Below are 22,542 nucleotides of genomic sequence, written 5' to 3' on the forward strand. Positions count from 1 at the left end.
GACCTGTCTCAGTTTTTAATGGACCTATCCTTTACCTAGTCATAGCACGATATAATTGAAAAAAATTAACAGAGCTTTACATTTATCAGCATTATACTGCATCTGCCAATCTTTTGACCATTCGCATAAAAGAGGGGGCTGTGTGAGTATATGTTGTGAGACGAGACTCACAGGCTTATGAGTCTATTGCATCTATAATCAATAGTATCCCGTAACCAATTATGCTATACCAAGCTTCTTTATATTATTGCTATACCAAGAGAGTGAGCAGGTGGGGGAAGATGCACAAATGGTGGGGTGAAGAAGGTGGGAGCGTGAGGTGCGCAGACAGCATAAGAGGAGGGTGCGCAGTAGCGTCCCAGTCCCACAGTGACACGCAGCCTGCAGGAGTACTAGCTCCACACCGCCATACAAACTCCCGTTTATGAAGTGAATTCCGAGACACCATGGTAGGCACTCGCGTGTATGTTGGTGGACTCAGCTACCGTGTTGGGGAGAGGGATCTTGACAGATTCTTCAGATCATATGGCAGATTAAGGGACATTGTTATCAAGAATGGCTTTGGTTTTGTGGAGTTTGACGATGACCGTGATGCAGATGAGGCTGTCTACGAGATGAATGGAAAAGAGCTTCTTGGTGAAAGAGTAACAGTGGAGAAGGCACGTTCTGCTCCACGGATGCGCTGGCCTCGGGCACCACCACCAAGAGAATTTCATTCCAGTCGATTTGGCATGGCTGCCCGAACAGATTACCGTCTAACTGCTGAGAACCTCTCTAGTAGAGTGTCCTGGCAGGATCTCAAAGATTTTATGCGCCAAGCTGGTGAGGTCACGTACGCAGCCGCGCACGAATACCGAAGAAATGAAGGTGTGGTGGAATTTGCTACCTATGCAGACATGAAGAATGCCCTTCACAGATTAGATGGCAAGGAACTACATGGAAGACGTATTCATCTTGTAGATGAATCGAAATCGAGGAGTTCTAGATCCAGGTCAAGATCATCCTCGCGATCGAGATCTCGTTCACGATCACGTACTCGTTCCAGGTCGCGCTCCCACTCCCGTTCTCACAGCCGCTCTCTTTCAAGGAGTGGTGGCCACAGCAAGAAACGCCGCTCAAAGTCCAAGTCACGTTCAAAGTCTGGCTCTCGCTCAAGATCAAGGTCAGGCTCAGAGAGGTCCAAGTCAAGATCAAGATCCAGGTCTCGTTCCCATAGCCCTACCCCAGAGAAGAGAAAATCACGTAGTCGCTCAAAATCTGCAGCAGCAGAGACCGATTCCGAAGAAGAAAAGTAGATCAGAGCCTTACTGTGGTTGTGGATTATGTATCTGCTCTCAGTACAATTGGATGATCATCTCTCAGATTAAAATGATGTATATTTCCCAGCATTTTTAAAGTCCTTGGCTACACAGGAATTATATATTTTTAATGTTAAATACATTATAAGATTGACATTTGAAAGATTTTCCTCCTAGGCATCGAAGAACGAACCAGTCATTATTGCCATTATCTTGGCAGTGAGATTGATTTTCAGTCCGTATAAAGAAAAACCTCTAATCTGCAATGTTCAGTATACTTGTTGTTCCCCAGGGAGCCTGTTATTATAGAATATGAAAGTAATGAACATGCACACACAAGCTAATGTAAAATAGTTCGCATCATATTAGAGCACATTAGTACAGCTGCTTTTTCTACACCCCATTGAAACTGGGTTGAGATTTGTGTGAATTCTTAAAAATTACACCCACTGTGTAATTTATTAAGGTTAATTAAGAGTTTTTATTAAGGATGTAGTTTAGGAGGGTTTTGTATTTATTCTCAAATTAAAGGAATTTTAATTTCTTGCATATTTCTTTCATTTGCCAAGATAAATAAATTGACAATTTGAAGTTCGGAGCAAGCTAATCGTTGTTGTGCTGAAGGAATTATTGAAGATCCATAGCGTCGGTTATTTTCTTTAAATTTACCTAACCTGAATCTTCAGAACCTAAGCAACCCACCTAACCTATCAAGACCAAGGCTTAAAAAGTGTCACTATTATGTTACTTTAATTTTTACTAATGCCTCTCGTTTTTAACAGATCAATTGTGTTAAAACTGCTATGTACAGTAGTATTAGGTTTAGAGGATGGGTTGGTTAAGATGGATTAATGAAACCAACTTAAAGAAAATGCCAAACAATTCACTGTAGTATAGATGTGGAATAGATAATAGTCTATCATGGAAATTATAGAATAATTTGCCCCATAAATTTACTAATAATTTAATTCGCTACAAGTGAAGAGTTTAATGCATAACGCAAAGCTTTTTAGGCATCATGGGATTGTGCCGTCCATGAAGTCTCGTGTGTTATTAAATATCTTGATAATTGGCCATAATTATGAAATCTGAGCAAGTCATTGTTAGTCCCGGGAGGAAAAACTTCATATCTGTTTAAATACATTTTGTAACTAATTTTTGTTTACTGAAGGTTTTTCATAGTGGTTACTATTGACGTAGCCGAGGTATGTCTTAACCTTTATGGTACTGGAAGGATATTGAGGATAATATATATGCCTGTATACCAATTTCTGTTATGTATACAGTAGGGCATTCGAGATACCGATTGTATAATATTAATGCAATTAAATTTTGCAGGATAAAAAGGGGTACCTTATTTAATTCATGCAATACTATCCCAGTGTTTTTTTTTAACAATTTCAAAACCCTATTTAGATCAACTTGCAGTGATATTTATACTAACTGTTTCCTTTGGAATAGCCATGCCCTAATCCAACTTAAATATAGCACCCCCAATACCATGAGCCTCTATTTTTTTAATCAGTCTTTCATGTGGCACTGTATCAAAAGCTTTGCTAAAATAAAGGTACACAACATCATAATCCTTACCACTATCAACTGCCTCAACTATGCTGGAATATAATGATAGCAAATTTGCTAAACATGAACTGCCATTTGTAAAACTCATGTTATGACTCATTTATTAATTTATGTTTTTCAAGATGAATGCGATTTGTCTTTGCTTGCCCTGCTATGCGAACTTCATAGTTTCTTTTTGCTTTCCTTATCTCTTTTTTAACATTTCTAACCAGTTGTACGAATTCCTGTTCTAAAGTGACCTCCCCATTTTTAATCCTTTTGTACCAAGCTCTCTTTTTACCTATAAGGTTCTTCAAATTCTTTGTTATCCACTTTGGGTCATTAGTATACGATCTATTCAATTTGTATGGTATAATACGTTCCTGTGCTTTGTTTAGAATATTCTTAAATAAGTTATATATTGAATCCACATCGAAATCCCCATTTAAGTCACCTATCGCTGGGTTCATGTCTCGCTCCAAGACCGGCCCACACCCCATACCCAAGCCTTTCCAATCAATTTGACCCAAAAAATTTCTTAGGCTATTAAAATCAGCTTTTCGAAAATCTGGCACTTTAACAGAATTTTCTCCTACTGGTCTATTCCATTCTATGCTAAATCTGATTTCTTTGTGATCACTGCTCCCTAGCTCACTCCCTATTTCGATGTCACCAATTTGCGTTTCCCTGTTAGTTAACACTAAATCTAAAATATTATTTTCCCGTGTTGGTTCCTTAATGTGTTGCGTAAGAAAGCAATCGTCAATTAATTCTAGAAAATCTTCTGCTTCACTATTCCCTGTTTTGTTCAACCAGTTTATTCCGCTAAAATTTAAGTCACCCATGACATAAATACTGTTAGATCTAGATGCTCTAGATATTTCATCCCATAGATGCTTTGCTTCCATTCTGTCTAAATTTGGTGGCCTATATATTACTCCTATTATAATATTATTAGCTTTTTCGTTTAATTCAATCCAAATAGTTTCTGTGTGTGGCTCTGTTTTGATTCCCTCTTTGAGACTACATTTCAAATTGTCCCTAACATATATGGCTACTCCACCTCCTCGTCTAATATATCTATCTGTGTGAAATAGTTTAAATCCATATATTTGATATAGAGTAAGTACTATCATAGAGTATGTAACTCTATGATAGAGTTACAAGATACGAGCTAGATGGTGTTGTGATTGCGGAGTCGGATTGCGAAAGGGATCTGGGAGTTATGATTAGTAAGAATTTAAAACAAAAAGATCAATGCATAAATGTTCGTAATAAGGCAAATCGGACACTTGGATTTATTAATCGCAGCGTTAGTAACAAGACACCTGGTGTGGTTCTCAAGCTATATCTTGCTCTAGTTAGGCCCCATTTAGATTATGCAGTTCAGTTTTGGTCGCCATATTATAGAATGGATATAAATTCACTTGAACGTGTCCAGCGTAGGATGACTAAGTTAATTCCCCAAATTAGAAATCTTTCATATGAAGAAAGATTAACAAAGCTTAAGTTGCATTCACTGGAAAGGCGAAGAGTTAGGGGTGACATGATAGAGGTTTACAAGTGGATGAATGGACATAACCGGGGGGATATTAATAGGGTATTAAAAGTATCAACACAGGACAGAACACGAAACAATGGGTATAAATTGGATAAGTTTAGATTTAGGAAAGACTTGGGTAAATACTGGTTCAGTAACAGGGTTGTTGATTTGTGGAACCAATTGCCGCGTAACATTGTGGAGGTGGGGTCCCTCGATTGTTTCAAGCACGGGTTGGACAAGTATATGAGTGGGATTGGGTGGTTATAGAATAGGAGCTGCCTCGTATGGGCCAATAGGCCTTCTGCAGTTACCTTTGTTCTTATGTTCTTATGTTCTTATGTAATCTCCCGCCCCTCAAATGACTAGGAGAGGGCTCGCCCAGCAGTTGAACATCTTCATGTTCCTGCAAAAACTGGTACCATCTGCAACCATTTCTATTTGCTTTACCACTTGATCCTAAAGCTGGATGTCTGGCATTAAAATCCCCTACCACAAGTGTATCTTCAGAAAAGAAGGAATCTGGCAAGTATCTTAAATCAAGGGAGCTATCAGAGATGTATAGATTAATGAAATTTAACTCTCGGTCCTTTAATTGTATCCGCAAGCTAATACTTTCAATACCTCTATATCTCTGAGGGATTCCAGTTATCTCGGCAGGTATGGTACTTTTGACATAACATGAGACCCCCCTAGTTCCTCCATCAGCATATAAGTGAAAACCTCTATAGCCATTTAGCCTCAGAATGCTACCATCCCTATCCCCAGTTTCCTGGAGTGCTACTATGTCAACATTCTCTCTAAGAGTATAATAGTGTACATCCACCGCTCTAGTTTTTAATCCATTAATGTTCCAAGATAATGTTCTCAATTTACTTTCATCCATGATTAATAATAAAACTACCTTTGCCCTGTCCGTCACATTCCATGAGATACGAGAGTACCTTAGAAACTTCCTTCCAACACCGTAACATTTTTGCTTTCTCCTCACCTTCACAACTACTACTAACATCGAAGGTAATATTATTAATATCTATTTTCTTTGTTATTTCTGTATACCGTTTTACTTTAACCGTTCTTTCACCATTTGTCACAACAGGAGGTTAAACACCGCTAACACTACTAGAAAGTGTATTCTCCTGACTATCCTCTATCATCAATACGTCATGCATATCATTACTTTCTTCTACGCACGTTTCACTTTCCATTTCACGTCCTGTTTCACTTTCAATTACACGTCCTGTTTCACCACCATCTTCACCCCGTCTACCCACCATAGCCAATTTTTCCAATGCTTCAATCCTCTTATCTAGTTTTTTTAGATACTCCAAAATTTGATTACCAACCTCAGAGGTGACCATATTGTCCTGAACCTTATAATAAATAAATAAATAAATAAATGTTTATTTAGGTAAGGTACATACATACAAGAGATTTTACAAAGATTGACGGATTTATAGGTAGAGCTAGTACATACAATGCCTAAAGCCACTATTACGCAAAGCGTTTCGGGCAGGTGAAACATTAATGACTAAAGCTTAATACTAATTGGGTACTGTATAAAGAATATAATGTGTTGAGAACAAATAAAAATAGAGATAAAAGAAGGGGGAACATGGCTGAAAAAGCTGCACAAATACAATTAGGTCGATAAACAGCGTTGTTTAAAAAAACCAAACATGGGTTGACAATTGAGGGGTAAGGTAGGTTACAAGGAATTTATTAGGTAGTGCTTCGTTTTTATCTTAAACTGGTTGAGAGAGGTACAGTCTTTAACATGGTTGGGAAGGTCATTCCACATTCTGGGTCCCTTGATTTGTAGAGCATTTCTAGTTTGATTAAGTCGTACTCTAGGAATATCAAAACCGTATTTATTTCTGGTGTGGTGTTCATGGGTTCTGTTACAACCTTCTATGAAGCTTTTGAGGTCAGGATTGGCATTACAGTTCAGCGTTTTATATATGTATAATACACAAGAGAGAATGTGCAGTGACTTAATGTCTAACATATTCAGAGATTTGAGTAAGGGTACCGAGTGATGTCTGGGGCCAGAGTTGGATATTGTCCTAATAGCAGCTTTGTGTTGAGTAATTAGAGGACGTAAATGATTTTGGGTAGTAGAACCCCAAGCACAAATACCATACTTGAGATATGGATAGATGAGGGAGTAATAGAGAATCACCAGGGCAGGGCGTGGTACATAATATCTGATCTTAGAAAGAATGCCAACAGTTTTTGAAACTTTTTTTGATATATTTAGAATGTGTCCCTGGAAATTCAGCTTGTGATCAATGAGAACACCAAGGAACTTGCCATCTAATTTGTTACAAGTTTGGGTATTGTTTGTTTTGAGATTTATTTGATTAGAGGAATTATTGCCAAACAGAATATAAAAGGTTTTGTCAATGTTAAGGGTGAGTTTGTTGGCAGTTAGCCAAAGATGGACTTTATTTAGCTCAGTATTTACTGTGGCATTTAGAGCAAGGGGGTCAGGACTGGAGTAAATGAAGGTTGTGTCGTCAGCAAATAGAATTGGTTTGAGGTGTTGGGAGGCATTTGGAAGGTCATTAATGTAGATGAGAAAGAGGAGAGGGCCAAGTATGCTGCCCTGAGGAACACCAATGTTGATGGGTAGAGTGGGAGAAATTGAATTATTCACAGAAACATACTGGAGCCTGTCAGTAAGGAAAGATTTGAAGTATTGCAGGGAATGTCCTCTGACTCCATAATAATGTAATTTAAGAAGAAGGTTTTGGTGGTTGACAATGTCAAAAGCCTTACACAGGTCCACAAATAACCCAACAGGGAACTCATTTTTATCAAGAGCTGCATGAATCAAGTTAATCATACTAATAAGTGCATCGTTAGTGCTTTCTTGGGGTATGAAGCCATATTGACAAGAGCTAAGTATATTGTGTTTGGCTAGATAAGAGTAAAGCTGCTTGTAGATTAGTTTTTCAAATATTTTTGACAAGTTAGGAAAGATTGATATAGGTCTGTAGTTGTTAACATCTGTGAGATCACCACATTTGTGGACAGGGGTTACTCTCGCTTTTTTTTAGAATATCTGGAAAGGTTTGGAGTTCAAGTGACTTGTTGAAGAACAATGCAATAGCAGGGGCTAAAGATCTGTTTTTTTTTTGTAAATTAAAGTTGGTATCTCCTCAAGGGCACTAGACTTGGTTTTAAGGGAAAGGATTATCTCATTGACGTCAGTGGAATTAGTAGGCTTTAGGTACAGAGACTGTGGATAGTTACCTGTAAGATAGTCCTTAACATCAGTACTGGAAGATAGAATATCATTTGCAAGGGATGACCCAATGGAAGAGAAGAACCTATTGAACTCACACTGGACTTGTCCTCACAAGTTTTCAGTTTTTCCACTGCATGATTTACTTTCCCTAGGCTCGCCTTTATTTTCTCCGCCCCTTTCTCCCACACATTGATCATAGGGGCTGTCGTTGGCTTCCAGCTGTTTCCTCCATGTTCCTCTTGCACAATCTTTCCTTGCTGCGAGGGTACATCTATCCTGCTTGTAGGACCCGTCCTAGTCTCTTTCAGATGAGGCTTCATGGGGCATAGAGAGGAACCAGCATTGTGGCTGCCTCGACAGTTGCAACAAAATGGGACGATTTTTTCACTTCTTTCAATCTTGACTCTACACTCTCGCGAGTCGTGATTCTTCCCACAATACCGACACCTGAGGTCAAACTGGCATTTCCATGCCATATGTCCCGAACGTGAACACTTCATGCACAGTATGGGCTCTTCAATGTAATTTGCAACGTTCCTATAGCCTAGTCCTTGCACAAAAATTTTCTCCGGCGCCTCACCCTTTACCAAGGCAACAACCTGGCTTCGTTTGTCACCACGAACACTGTTCCTCTTTGCCCAGACAACATTATCATTGTTAAGAAGAAGACAGTCAGGATCCAAATAAGTTGGAAACTTGAAAACTATGATCTTTGTGTGCAACATACCTTCTTCTGGAGGAACCATCACTACATTCTCAAATCCAACCGTCGTGAGGCGTTCCACGGCCTGTTCAGTCCCAACTGTTATGTAGGGCCGGTGAAGACCCTCCTTGAAGAGTGGTTCGTATTCCAAACATTCTTTATCCAGACATACCGTCCACTCCAGCTTTTGGGGGATATTCAATTGGCATGTTGTAGGGAACAACAGCCGCTTCCTTCTATTAAATTGCTTGTCTTGAGTCCTGCTGAGTAGGGTCTCATTCTTTGGTCTCTTTGTAATTTCATCGTCACTCTCACTGTCTGTTAATATTTCTCCATTTCTTTTTGTTCATTGCTACTTCAAACGGTCTGTTATCATCTTGTCTATCCTCCTCACTACCACTTAAGCATACCGCTTCAGCCATTTTCTCGACACTCATAGGCACTGTCAACAATCGAGAACAAATTCACAATATCCTGTATCACCACGTGCAAAGACGAAGAGTGTGGGGCAATACTCCACCTCCCACCAAGCAGCGGACGCCAAGAGCGCCAACACTGCGACCGCACACGACCGTGGTCCGGTCACAACTGTGGAATTAGTAGGCTTTAGGTACAGAGACTGTGGATAGTTACCTGTAAGATAATCCTTAACATCAGTACTGGAAGATGGAATATCATTTGCAAGGGATGACCCAATGGAAGAGAAGAACCTATTGAACTCAATAGCAGAATCAGAGGCCGAAAGCTGACCATCGTTATTGGACAGAAGTTCCTTCCATTAGTCTACATCTCCCACGTCCTGCTGAGCATGACTTCATTTTTTGGTCTCTTTGTTATTTCCTCCTCACTTTCTACGTCTCGCTGTCTTTGAATATTTCGCCGTTTATATCTGTTCACTACTGCTTGATACGGCCTAGTATCATCCTGTCTGCCATCCCCACTGTCACACTCCAGCAGGCCCAGTGCAGGATCTTCCATCACCTACCTACTTAAAACCTTCCTACTTCCTCACCTTCCTACTTAAAATTATCTGCTAGATTAAGGACCTGCCCGAAACGCTGCGCGTACTAGTGGCTTTACACGAATGTAATTACTGTACTATCCAATGTATTCTTACAAACCCAATGTACCTTCTTGTATATATATAAATAAAATAATAAATAAATAAATAAATAAAATAAACCTATGCAGACCGCCTCAGCCATGTCTGTTATTTTTAAACAATGCTGTTTGTCGACCAAATTATATTTTTGCTGTTTTCCTGCCATGTTCCCCCTTTTTTATTTTTATATTTTCTCAACACATTTTATACTTTAATCTCAATTAGTTTAAATTTTATTCTTTAGTGTTTTTCCTGCCCGAAACGCTTTGCGTAATAGTGGCTTTAGGCATTGTATGTACTAGCTCTATCTATATATTCATTAATATCTGTATCACCCCTTGTATGTATGTACTTTACATAAATAAACATTTGAATTTTTAATTTTTAATTTTTTGAAAATTTGAGTTGCGCGAGATGCCCATCTTAAGACAGGCGAGAGTTCCAAGTTGGGACGGAAGCTATCAGCTGATAGTGTAAACATTGACCAGGTGACGTGCAGGAGACTTGGGTCGTGCTCACCACCTGACTGCTCAATTTCACCATTAAGGGAATATACTTTCATCGTTTTCTTCAAATCAGGACTGGCAGGGCACGTAGGGCTTGGCCCCGTCGCTGCCCCTAATACCAACAACACTAACTCATTTCATGCTCTCTCGCTAAGGTATTGGTCATTGAGGGGTCGTAAAATTATATCCTTTGATTCAAGATGGAGAAGGATTTCATTATAATTTAAGGTTTTGCGAATCACCTTAGCACAAGAACTGTAGGGACAAGCGATAATACAATGTCTTGTCCTGACAATATTTATTTGAGGCTGTTATACAATTTTATACGTGCTACTGTCATGCACAGTAGTATGTCCCTAGTGTTAAAATGATCACGTCACATACCTCGTGCACAGTACTATATGTATAAAACCCCAAAATGTATCTATTTTTTTTATTAGGTTAGACTTGATTAGAATACAATAGGTTAAATTACTTTTGTTTAAATAATAAGATAATAAATGGTTTTGTCAGGGACAAAGCCTATTGCATGTAATTACCTAAATGTAGTTACAGGGCAAGAGCTACGCTCGTGGTGTCCCGTCTTCCCAGTACTCTTTGTCATATATGCTTTGAAACTACTGACGGTGTTAACCTCCACCACCTTCGTACCTAACTTGTTCTGCTTTATACCTGGTTGATGGGGTTCTGGGAGTTCTTCTACTCCCCAAGCCCGGCCCGAGGCCAGGCTCGACTTGTGAGAGATTGGTCCACCAGGCTGTTGCTTGGAGCGGCCCACAGGCCCACATACCCACCACAGCCCGGCTGATCCGGAACTTCTCTTAGAAAACAGTCCAGTTTTCTCTTGAAGATGTCCACAGATGTTTCAGCAATATTTCTTATAGTCGCTGGGAGGACGTTGAACAACCGCGGACCTCTGATGTTTATACAGTGCTCTCTGATTGTGCCTATGGCACCTCTGCTCTTCACTGGTTCAATCTTGCATTTTCTTCCATATCGTTCACTCCAATACGTTGTTATTTTACTGTGTAGATTTGGGACCTGACCCTCCAGTATTTTCCATGTGTATATTATTTGGTATCTCTCTCGTCTCCTTTCTAGAGAGTACATTTAGAGAGCTTTGAGACAATCCCAATAATTTAGGTGTTTTATCTCGTCTATGCGTGCCGTATATGTTCTCTGTATTCCCTCTATTTCAGCAATCTCTCCTGCTCTGAAGGGGGAAGTGAGTACTGAGTAGTACTCGAGATGGGACAACACAAGTGACTTGAAGAGTACAACCATTGTGAAGGGATCCCTGGATTTGAAAGTTCTCGTAATCAATCCGATCATTTTTCTGGCTGACGCGATATTTGCTTGGTTATGCTCCCTAACCGTTAGATCGTCGGACATCATTATTCCCAAATCCTTGACATACTGTTTTTCTACTATGGGAAGATTTGATTGTGTTTTGTACCCTGTATTATGATTCAGATCCTCATTTTTGCCATACCCGAGTACCTGAAATTTATCACTGTTAAACATCATGTTATTTTCTGCTGCCCAATCGAAAACTTTGTTGACATCTGCTTGTAGTTTTTCAATGTCTTCAGCAGAGGTAATTTTCATGCTGATTTTTGTGTTATCTGCGAAGGACGATACGAAGCTGTGACGTGTATTTTTGTCTATATCAGGTATGAGAATAAGGAACAGCAGCGGTGCAAGGACTGTACCTTGAGGTACAGAGCTTTTAACATCGCTTGGACTCGATTTTATCTGATTGACTGTTACTCTTTGTGTTCTGTTCGACAGGAAATTGAGTATCCAGTGTCCTACTTTTCCAGTTATTCCCATTGACCTCATTTTGTGAGCTATCACCCCATGGTCACATTTGTCGAACGCCTTTGCAAAGTCTGTGTATACAACATCTGCATTTTGCTTTTCTTCTAGGGCTTCTATGATTTTGTCATAGTGGTTGAGTGACTGTGACAGACAGGATCTTCCCACTCTAAATCCATGTTGTCCTGGATTGTGCAATTCATTGTTTTCCATAAAACTAGAAATTTGATTCCTAATAACTCTTTCAAACACTTATTATGTGTGATGTTAGTGCAACTGGCCTACAATTTTTTGCCAAGGCTTTACTACCCCCCTTGTGCAACAGAGCTATATCTGCAGATTTAAGTGCTGCTGGTATCTCCCCTGTATCCAAGCTCTTTCTCCATATTACGCTGAGTGCTCTCGCTACTGGTACTTTACACCCCTAACTGTTCCAACTGTCTACCACTCTGTTTGCAAAAGTAAATTTTCTAATGTATCTTTTTGGGGGTAGGATTGTTTCATTAGCTTAAATTTATGACCATGTATATATGTACCTCTTGTTCTTGAAGGTTCAGGTCTCAAAAAAATTTCTTTATCAATTTTTTCAGTTCCTGTTACTATTTTGTATATAGCAATCATATCACCTCACCTCTTGTTGGTTAACATTTTTTTTTTTAAGTTTGCTTCATATTCATATGGCACTGTTTCTCATCTAAATGTGAATGAATATTATACAAAGAACAGCACATCACACTTGAACCCATGTACAGTACTTGTGACTGTTGACAGTTGTAGAATATAATGGGTTTTTCTATTACCTTTGAAAGGCATTGTACGTTGGTTGCCATTGAGGGAGTTGTCTTATGACTGCCTCTCACAGGATAGGTTAAAGTGGCTTGGTAGTTTGAGAGCAAGTAAACCTTCACTCCACCATTAACCTCTAGTTTATATGTGAGTTAGTTTAGTTCATTTATTATGCACCCCATACCCATCTTGTGGGCGGTAGTGGAAAGGGTTACAGAGGCACTTAATGGGCTCAGGGACTGAACCCCACAATTCATTTAGCTAAGCAAGTTACAATCTTGATGAGCTAGTTACAAAATTCAGTATAAGTCGTCACATCAACAGTGGGTTCGAGATCGACCTCAAGTACAGTTTCAAATTAAGCAGCCGACATGTGGAGAGCTAGTGTCACAATTGATATGTTTGTCCTGCATGTGTGATGCAGGAAATATTTCACTTTACAATAGTTGGTAACACTTTAACACTCTTTTCAGGAAAATTGGAAAACTTTGAACCTTTGCCAAGATATTTTCTTGACTAATCTTTCAGTTAAATATTCAAGTTCTAACAAAAGTGATAGATTGGTGATGATAACTCTCCTGTATTCAACATAACAAAAACCTATTTTCTTAAACCAGTACTGTTTATAGAAATTTATCATGAATGTGTACAAGTACAGACTGCTTTTGAAGCTGCAGAAGGCACTCAGGACAGTACAACAGTGATGTTTAACTGGTTTAATTAGAACTGTATCACATATGGTGCATTTTCTACATACTGTATCATTAATATGTCAAAATGTTTACTTTTTTGAGTTAACAATATATACATAAAACATTGCAAGAGTGCACTCGATAACAAATTATGATTATACTGTACTGTGTTTCATTGTTAGCTGTGCAAGTGTGTATAGTATAAGAGTACCATTACAGTGATGTGTTAACCTATCTTTTACCCCTAAATGATTATTGTGTACAAGAGAAGAGAAGATTCTTTGATTATAAAGATCTGCTAATTATCTGCAATAATGTACTGGAAACTTTCAGAGTGTACTTTCGAGCATGTCTCCTGTGCCAGAGCCCACACAAGGGGGTCGTGTTGGACCTGGCGGTAGGGAGGATGAGGAGTTCGACCCTCCCACTGGTCTAATTGTTGGACCTCCGGCGTCATCAAGTGATGAAGAACCCGATCAAGTTGATCAGGATGATCCATACCCTTCTGGTTACCAGCCTCTCCCACAGGACATGGTGAGTGAACCTCTACAAGGTACAGTACTATGTTTCATTGCTGTTTGTTTTTGGTATGTGTTTTCCTGAGTCCTCAGCATTGGAACTGATTAAGATATTCAGTGCTGTGTTTGCCCCAGAACTTGATCCACCAGTCATTTTATATCCTGTCCCGAATTACTGTTACCCACCCAAAAATCTGGAATAAAAGAATTGATGATGATGTATTCTGTCCTGGACTGTTATCAAGTCGTGTAATGAAAAAAAAAAAGAGTGGTGGAGAAAGTCAATTTATAAGGTAGGAGTGAAATGATAGGCAAGAAGGTTAAAGAATAGTAGTAAGGTAAGAAGTACAGTATAGGAAAAAATATAGTGTAGGTTAAAAGTATGGGAAAAAGGTAAAGTACTGTATAGGAATAGATTTGTAACTTGAGAATGTATGAGAATAAGGAAGACGTATGGGAATAGCATTTATTTTGCTTAATCCTCACACTGTAAACTATGCTTAAGAACAATTTCAGGATATGGACACTGCTTGAAACAAAGTGGTAAAATTTCTGGTGGAAGCAAACATATTGTTAAGTTTTGTTGAATCATGCGCAGCGCCCGCAGGGGTACTTAAATGCGGGCAGCGGAGGTAAAAACCTCAGTACACCTTTAGTCGCCGCCCGCTCCTCAAAAAAAAATCCCACCCATCTTCCTGGACCCCAAAGTGATATGTTGTTTTAACTGCGGTAACTCATCTAACACATAATAATTCAAGAACATGTTTAAAGTTACTAAGCATTAACTTAAACTGCTCAAGTGAGTTATGGCAACAATGTACGACTGACTAGGAACATGCAATTTGTAATTACTAGTAATGATCTTTAATCCTCTTATTCATAAATGTCATAATAAAAGGCATAATTAATCTTGCTTGTTAACCGGAGCAAATGTAAATGTAAATATGTAATCACATTTATATATATTTATATATTTTTTAATACAGTACTTATGCTTACATTTATAATCATGTAATAATTATATACTTATATTTGTACTTTTACATATACTGTACAGTTATTTATGCATTAAATATTTACATTTATAATACTTATAAATGTAATATTTAAAAATGTTATACTAATAAATAAGAATCCCATTCTATGTGTGAGTTTACTTCCTGCACAGAAATTTTGTGGTTTGTACTGACCACAGTTGTGAGTACTTGGGATGTGGGACACTTAAGATAAAGTCTACAGATGTTTGGCATAGCTTGTAACTATCAGAAATCTCTGGGGACAGAGTGGTTTTGATTTGATAAACTTGGGAAACCATCAGTGCCCACCTATACTCTGCGAGGTTGACATGTCGCCAACCCCTGTCTTGGCTCACTACAGCCTCTGGCAGCTATGAGGCAGAATATGTATTTGTGTAGTGTAATTACCTAAGTGTAGTTACAGGATGAGAGTTATGCTCGTGGTGTCCCCATCTACCCAGCACTCTTTGTCATATAATGCTTTGAAACTACTGACGGGTTTTGGCCTCCACCACCTTCTCACCTAACTTGTTCCAACTGTCTACCACTCTATTTGCGAGAGTGAATTTTCTTATGTTTCTTCAGCATCTTTGTTAAGTTAGTTTAAATCTATGACCTCTTGTTCTTGAAGTTACAGGTCTCAGGAAATCTTCCCTATCAATTTTATCACTTCCTGTTACTATTTTGTATGTAGTGATCATATCACCTCTTTTTCTTGTATCTTCTAGTTTTGACATATTTAATGCCTCTAACCTCTCCTCGTAGCTCTTGCCCTTCAGTTCTGTGAGCCACTTAGTAGCATGTCTTTGCACCTTTTCCAGTTTGTTGATGTGCTTCTTAAGATATGGGCACCACACAACCGCTGCATATTCCAGCTTTGGCCTAACATGTCATGAACAATTTCTTTAGTATTTCGCCATCCATGTATTTAAAAGCAATTCTGAAGTTAGAAAGAGTAGCATAGGCTCCTCGCACAACATTCTTTATGTGGTCCTCAGGTGATAGTTTTCTATCTAGAACCACCCCTAGATCTCTTTCTTTATCAGAATTCTTTAAAGATTTCTCACATAATTTATAGGCTGTGTGGGGTCTATGTTCTCCTATTCCACATTCCATAATATGGCATTTATTCACATTAAATTCCATTTGCCAAGTGGTGCTCCATATACTTATTTTGTCCAGGTCTTGTTGAAGGTCATGACAATCATCTAAGTTTCTTATCCTTCCTATTATTTTAGCATCATCAATCATCAGCAAACATGTTCATATAATTCTGTATTCCATCAGGTAGATCATTTATGTAGACAATGAACATCACCGGTGCAAGAACTGAACCCTGTGGTACTCAACTTGTGACATTTCTCCAGTCCGATACATTCCCTTTGATTACTGCCCTCATTTTTCTCTCAGAAAATTTTTCATCTATGTTAGAAGCTTACCTGTCATTCCTCCAATATTTTCCAGTTTCCAGAACAACCTCATATGTGAAACTCTGTTGAAAGCCTTTTTTAGGTCTAGATATATGTAGTCAACCCAACCATCTCTTTCCTGTAAAATCTCTGTGGTTCGATCAAAGAAATTGAGTAAATCGATACACAGGATCTTCCAGATCGAAAACCATACTGTCTGTCTGATGATATATCATTTCTCTCCAGGTGTTCTATCCATTTAGTTTTTATTATTTTTTCCAATATTTTGACTATTACACTTGTCAATGATACAGGTCTATAATTGAGGGGGTCTTCCCTGCTGCCACTTTTGTAGATTAGAACTGTGTTAGCCTTTTTCCACACATCTGCTATGACTCCTGTACACAGGGATAACTGAAAAATCAGTTGAAGTGGAATGCTGAGCTCAGGTGCACATTCTCTCAGAACTGATGGTGAAACTCCATCTGGGCCAACTGCTTTGTTCTTACTTAGCTCCAGGAGCATTTGTTTCACTTTGTCTCTAGACACCTCTATGTGCTCTATGCTGTTCTCCGGAATTCTTATTGTGTCTGGTTCTCTGAAGAACTCATTTTGTACAAACACACTTTGGAACTTTTCGTTTAATGTTTCACCCATTTCATTTTCATTTTCCGTGTATCTGTTCCCCATTTTCAACCTCTGAATATTATCCTTTACCTGCAGCTTGCTTTTAATGAATTTATAGAAAAGGCCTGGATCTGATTTACCTTTGTCTCCTATACCATTCTCAGAGTTCCTCTCTGCCTCTCTCCTTACTGACGTGTAGTTGTTTCTTGCATCTTTCTATCGCTGGTATGTTTCGGGGGTTTGGCCTCTTTCTATAATGATTCCATGTTTGTGTCTTTTGATCTCTGGCCTTCTCACAATTTCTGTTGAACCAACCCTGTTTTCTAGGTCTGCATGTCTGTTTTGGTATGAATGTTTGTGTGCCTTCATCGTATATTTCAAAAAATTTGGCATACATCTCATTTGCTTCCTTGCCTAGCAACGTCTGTCCAATTATTCCCATGAAAAATTTTTTAAGTTCCCCATAGCGTCCTCTCTTGAAATCAAGTTTAACAACTGTTTCACTGTTCCCATTCTCTACTAGATTATATCACATAGCGTATTTAATGTCCGAGAGGACGTGATCACTCTTTTTTTTTTTTTCCAAGGGAGGAAGGTACTGGATGTCAAATATCTCTTCTTCTTTCCTGATGAATATTAGATCCAGTACTGATGGAACATCCCCTTCCCTCATTCTTGTGGCCTGCTTGATGTGTTGATACATGAATGTCTTCAAGATGAGGTTTACAAATCTGCCTGTCTAAATGTCCTCTGTTCTTGCCTCGTAGGCCTCCCAGTCTATTGCCTTAAAGTTGAAGTCCCCCAGTACCAACAATCGGGATTTATCTTTGTCTGCTCTTACCATAATCTCTCTCATGACCACTAAGAGGCCCTCTCGTTTGTCATCCAGTTCTTCCTTTGTCCACGTGTTGCTTGCTGGTGGGCTGTAGGCATTTAAAATTATCAGCTTGTCATCTTGATTCCAGACCTGCAATGACATTATGTCAATATCTCTAGGGTTTTCAAATAATAACTCTCTTACCTTCAGGCTTCAGTGTGCTGTATATTCCATGTTATTAGTGGTAATTTAATTACTGTATATGTAATGACAATAGGGCCTTCCTGAATGAATTTGTGTAAATTGTGGACAATATAACAACTCTGATATAGTTGATATAGTTTTATAGTTATCCTATCCTGCTGTTTTCTGTGAGAATGAGGAGTGGCTAGTGCAAGCCAACCAAGCTCACACCTCACTTTATATGTCAGCGCCTTCTAACAAAGCACCAATGAAAAATGCCATTTCAACCATACACCTGCATCTGACTGGCTAAATACTGGGCTTCACTGATGTGCCTGGGAGGGGGGGGGAAGGGTTTATCAAAACTATTGGCAGTCAGGTCAGGCTGTGATCTGTGCTGACCTGGACACTCACAGCTAACTTGTGGGGTTGTACTTCTCCATGATTATACAGGCACATTTTATAAACTTCCTTCTACTAGTATGGTGTAATAACCAGGTGTTGTATAGTATAAGCAGGTGTTGTATGGCACCACACACATGATTTCTGAACTGCTCGTATGATTCCCAATCAATAGACATCCAAAACAAGGTACTTGTGTCTTTGGATATAGGCTACCAATGGTCATGTGCACAGCATGCACAGAACAGTACAGCAGCCATGGGGGGTACAAGGCTAGCTGAGAGAACACCATTCTTTCACATTGACTCTTTTGTGTAGGTTCTTGGTTAGGGTCATCCTATTGGTTGTGTGAGGTACACTAGGGTACAAACACAGTTCATTTGACATGCCACAGACACTTCATAGCCTGGTTGGTTAGGCTGTGTTTGGGGTCTGTTCTTCTGGCGAACGTCCCTATTGCCTGGGTGTTCTGTTTGGCTAGTCACTTTCAGGCCCTGATAATTTCCCCGTGGGTCTACTGTGTGGCCTGTTTATGGATCGACCTGTCGAGTCTGCTCTCACTATGTGCGAGTTTGAAGGGCGCTCATCTCTCCTGCTGCTGGCCGATGATCATTCTTTCTGCCTCCGTCATGCTGCCTGTTGGGTCAGTGACACCTTTGACTCAGAGTCTTGTGATGTGTACACATTGGGTCTCCAATTTGCCATACACATATAGTATCTTTAAAAGTCCAGCTTAAATATATTTCATTATGTTAGTGTGCCAAGGAAATGTTTGTAATTGGCTGTATGGTGAATATGACCCTCCTGCAACGCTAGTACTGCTCCCACAGGATGAAGATCAAGATAATTCAGAGATTGATTACAGCTCTCTCTCTGGCTTGATGTCTGCCCTTGCCACCAATGGAGTTAATGTTGTGCCTGATTATGCAGGAAATAGTGAATTTACTGGAAACCATGAAGAAACAGGAGGCACAGAGAGCAGCAGCTTTCCCCTGACTACAGTGTTGGATGATGAGGTAGGTCGGCTTGTTTGTTTCGTTTTCTTACTATACTGTACTAGTATAGTACAGTGCTATCATGTTTCATACATTATTGCTGATAGGATAAATTGCAGACTGTTTTATTTTTATTAATCAATATTATGTACATATAGACTAATGTTTCTTAACACTGTTATATGTAGAGTATATTGTACTGTCTTACAGGATGAGAGGTAGTTATAAAAATGTATGTGTACTGAAATCCTACCACACTGAAAGGTGTCCATCTAAACACTAGGAGTTCTAGCTATTTACAAAATATACAGAATACACATATGATCCACATTGGAAAATTAACTTTGTGCACAGGAGCTGTGAGATATTTCTCATTTATTTGCAAGACATAAATAATTAATGTCACAATTGTGGCAAATTTGATGGTTGTAAAAGAACCTTCTGCATCATAATTTTGCAATCAATCAAGTGTTCCTAAAACTTTGTTCAGTATTGTTTTAAGACAGAATTATATTTTAATATATTAAAATATAGAATATAGTATTGTATTGCACTTTTAGCCAAGGTGTGGCTATGGACGAGTGGCAACAGTGTGTTAGGAGATGATGTAACACTTTGCCTGTAATTGATATATGTATGACAACTGATGGTTGTCACCTTGCTTATGGGGAAGCTGCGATACCTGCAGTAGTAGAGTAGATGATCTGCCGGTGTCATTCTGGCAAGTGTGACAATAGTGTTGTATAGTGAAAGGATGAGTGTCTCCCTTTATCTCTGGTCCAACACTGTCTACAGTTATTGAAATATTTGAGAACAAAAAAAATCTGTATTCTGCATTGTACTTGTTTGGATATAGAGTACAGAATTTCATATACAGTATACATAATTATTATATTTATTTCAGTTTGGACATTTGGAGAGAGAGTTATTCCCGTAATTTTGTTTTCTTGTAAGATTTGTGGAAGACAAATTAAATACAAATGAAATATGGGTGACCAAAACATACCAAAAACGGTCTCAAACTTAATACTTTGAATAAATATATTTGGGTGTGGTGGTTCCACATTCTCGAAAATTCTCCTAATTAATAGATTTTTAAATAACAAAGTTTATCATTTGTTAATAATAGCCAGAGATGTCAAATCTTGATAATTATACTGTAGTACAGTATTATAAACACAGTGTAATTCTCATAAATTTCTATGTAAAAAGTTATATCATGTAAGATGCATTTACATGGGATGACCCAAAAAATATCTCTATGACATCAGCTGCACTCTAAGGATTACTCTCCAAGACTCTCCTGGCAAATGTTTCCTTGCCCTGTAAGCAGGAAACAGGATTCTGAGGATGATAATGTGGGGAGAAATACATACTAAAATAAAATGGATCTTTAGTTAAACAGATTTACATAAAGAAATTTTGGTTAGTTTTTGTAAAAAGGAATAAAATAATGTTTTGCTTCTATTATCTTGCTTCATGGTATAACCCAATTTACTCCTTGTGGCTGCTGGCTAGCCTTTTATTGGTTATGATTGTAGTGTTTGTTATATACAGTACTTGTGATTATTCTGTTGCTGTTACCATCTAGTAATGAGTATTGACTATTATCTAGTAATGACTAGATCATTTTATGTAATGACTAGATAATTTCATCTCATACTTGTAAATATTTTTAGTCTTCCAGACAAAGGCTTAGTGAAGCGGTAGCTGAGAGAGCAGTCATATGGAACTCCTCCCCAACATCAGATCGTCTCATCCTAGATGGCAATAAGGTAGAGGAGATAAAATCTGTAATGGCGTCTTTCACTCTGCCTCAGTCTGCCATTCCTGCTTGGGCTCAGAACCTCTCTGAGGAGGATTGGAAGGATCAGGTTGCTGGACTTATAGCACGTCGGACGTCACAATGATAGATCACTCTGTGAAAGTTTCCTCAAAATATGCTGCTTGTAGTTATGGAGTTAACACAGGTTGTAGTGTTATTTACATTGGTACGGCTTTTTGTGTTAGGGTATATCAGCAAGTAACACACTGATTGTTATATATTATCTCTGTAAGAACACGGTTGATAATTTCACATTCCTTATTCTCTGTGGCTTGACCATTGGCTGTAATTAGAGCCAACATTTGAGCTAAAGACTGACCACTTGCAGTGGGTTTTAGTGGTCTTATAGTTACACCCAGTTATCTTAAGAGGTAAAATAAGCTATGAGTTTGATATTGTACTATGCTTGGTGCATGATTAGTACATTGTAGGTACATGTACTCAAGAGACGAGTTATCAGCCCATTCATTATTGTAATACTAAGCTCAGTACCAACATCCATGTGAAAGATATGTCACAAACTTTGAATTTAGTATGTTTGCCTTATATTTATTATTTACAAGTAAACTAATTGTATCCATTTGAAATGATAGCATACTATAATATAATAATGAAGTCTTACTGAAGTCACAAGAAGGCTCTCTATTGTTGGGTTTCCAGAACAAAAAGCCCAGTTGTGACAAATATTAGTTTCAAGTATACTTGGTGAAACTTTAAAGTTTGATATGTACTTTTTCATTAATGATATCTCAATTTTGTGTAAATATGTCTTAAAATAATGTTTTTTATTCACTGGGGTGGATACTGTTATGGCTATATATATATACTGTCTGCTCCAAAGCTGGGGAACATTGTGGTGGTTATAACCATGCACTGGCAAGAGCTGGTTCTGATGCAGACAATACTCAGTTTCTCTATAATGATTATTGTCTGCTATACGTTGTCACTTTTTTCATTAATATCTCAGTTATTTAATGAGACAAAGCATTTCAAATAAAATCTCTTAATGTTACAGTGTTGAAACTGTTGGGAATATTATAAATTTCATCTATCACCTGTTTATGTACTGTACTTTAAAGTATATTTTGTAATGAAATTTATATTTTATTATTCTACCCTTAATTTATGTAACAACTACCTGTATTTATATTGTATAACAAGCCTAACAGTAGACTTGCCATATGTAGAGTACTATATACCATACTTTTTATGATAAAAGAAGATGATTAATTGTATACTCTGTATTCCCAAGTACAGTAGTGCATTTGTTAGCGCAGTCAGTTCCCACTTGAAAGGTCCCAGGTTGAATTCTCGTAGCAGAACAGAAATGTTTGTGCACATTTCATTTTACCCGATACCTCTGTTCACCTAGCAGTAAATGGGTATCTAGGAACTAGCAACTGTTGAGAGTTGCATCCTGAGGAAGGTCAATACGTAATTGACATTTGAGGATCTCGATAAGCATTGCAGGCTTCTTGTCCCCCAACAGTGG

At 38.4% G+C, this 22,542-nt stretch overlaps 2 protein-coding genes across 4 annotated transcripts; both read left to right on the forward strand.

Annotated features, from left to right (window-relative positions):
- Nucleotides 1–338: 338 nt before the first annotated feature.
- LOC123766696 (serine-arginine protein 55-like) lies at nucleotides 339–1,759 on the forward strand. Its single transcript, XM_069300261.1, has one exon. It carries the CDS (start codon nucleotides 447–449, stop codon nucleotides 1,293–1,295), a length of 849 nt encoding a protein of 282 aa, XP_069156362.1. The 5' UTR covers nucleotides 339–446; the 3' UTR covers nucleotides 1,296–1,759.
- Nucleotides 1,760–9,892: 8,133 nt separating this feature from the next.
- Nucleotides 9,893–22,150, forward strand: LOC123755970 (male-enhanced antigen 1). Of its 3 annotated transcripts, XM_069300262.1 has the most exons (5): nucleotides 9,893–10,117; nucleotides 13,592–13,792; nucleotides 18,712–18,873; nucleotides 19,061–19,246; nucleotides 20,905–22,150. In XM_069300262.1, the coding sequence occupies exons 2-5, from the start codon at nucleotides 13,607–13,609 to the stop codon at nucleotides 21,133–21,135; spliced, it is 765 nt and encodes a 254-aa protein (XP_069156363.1). In that variant the 5' UTR covers nucleotides 9,893–10,117; nucleotides 13,592–13,606; the 3' UTR covers nucleotides 21,136–22,150. The 3 variants fall into 3 exon arrangements, with proteins under 3 accessions (XP_069156363.1, XP_045594937.2, XP_069156364.1); XM_045738981.2 differs by lacking the exon at nucleotides 18,712–18,873 and having other exon boundaries at nucleotides 9,898–10,117; XM_069300263.1 differs by lacking the exon at nucleotides 9,893–10,117 and having other exon boundaries at nucleotides 13,657–13,792; nucleotides 18,722–18,873.
- Nucleotides 22,151–22,542: the final 392 nt, after the last annotated feature.

This window comes from Procambarus clarkii, chromosome 43 (assembly GCF_040958095.1).
Source record: "Procambarus clarkii isolate CNS0578487 chromosome 43, FALCON_Pclarkii_2.0, whole genome shotgun sequence".
Taxonomy (NCBI): Eukaryota; Metazoa; Arthropoda; class Malacostraca; order Decapoda; family Cambaridae; genus Procambarus; species Procambarus clarkii.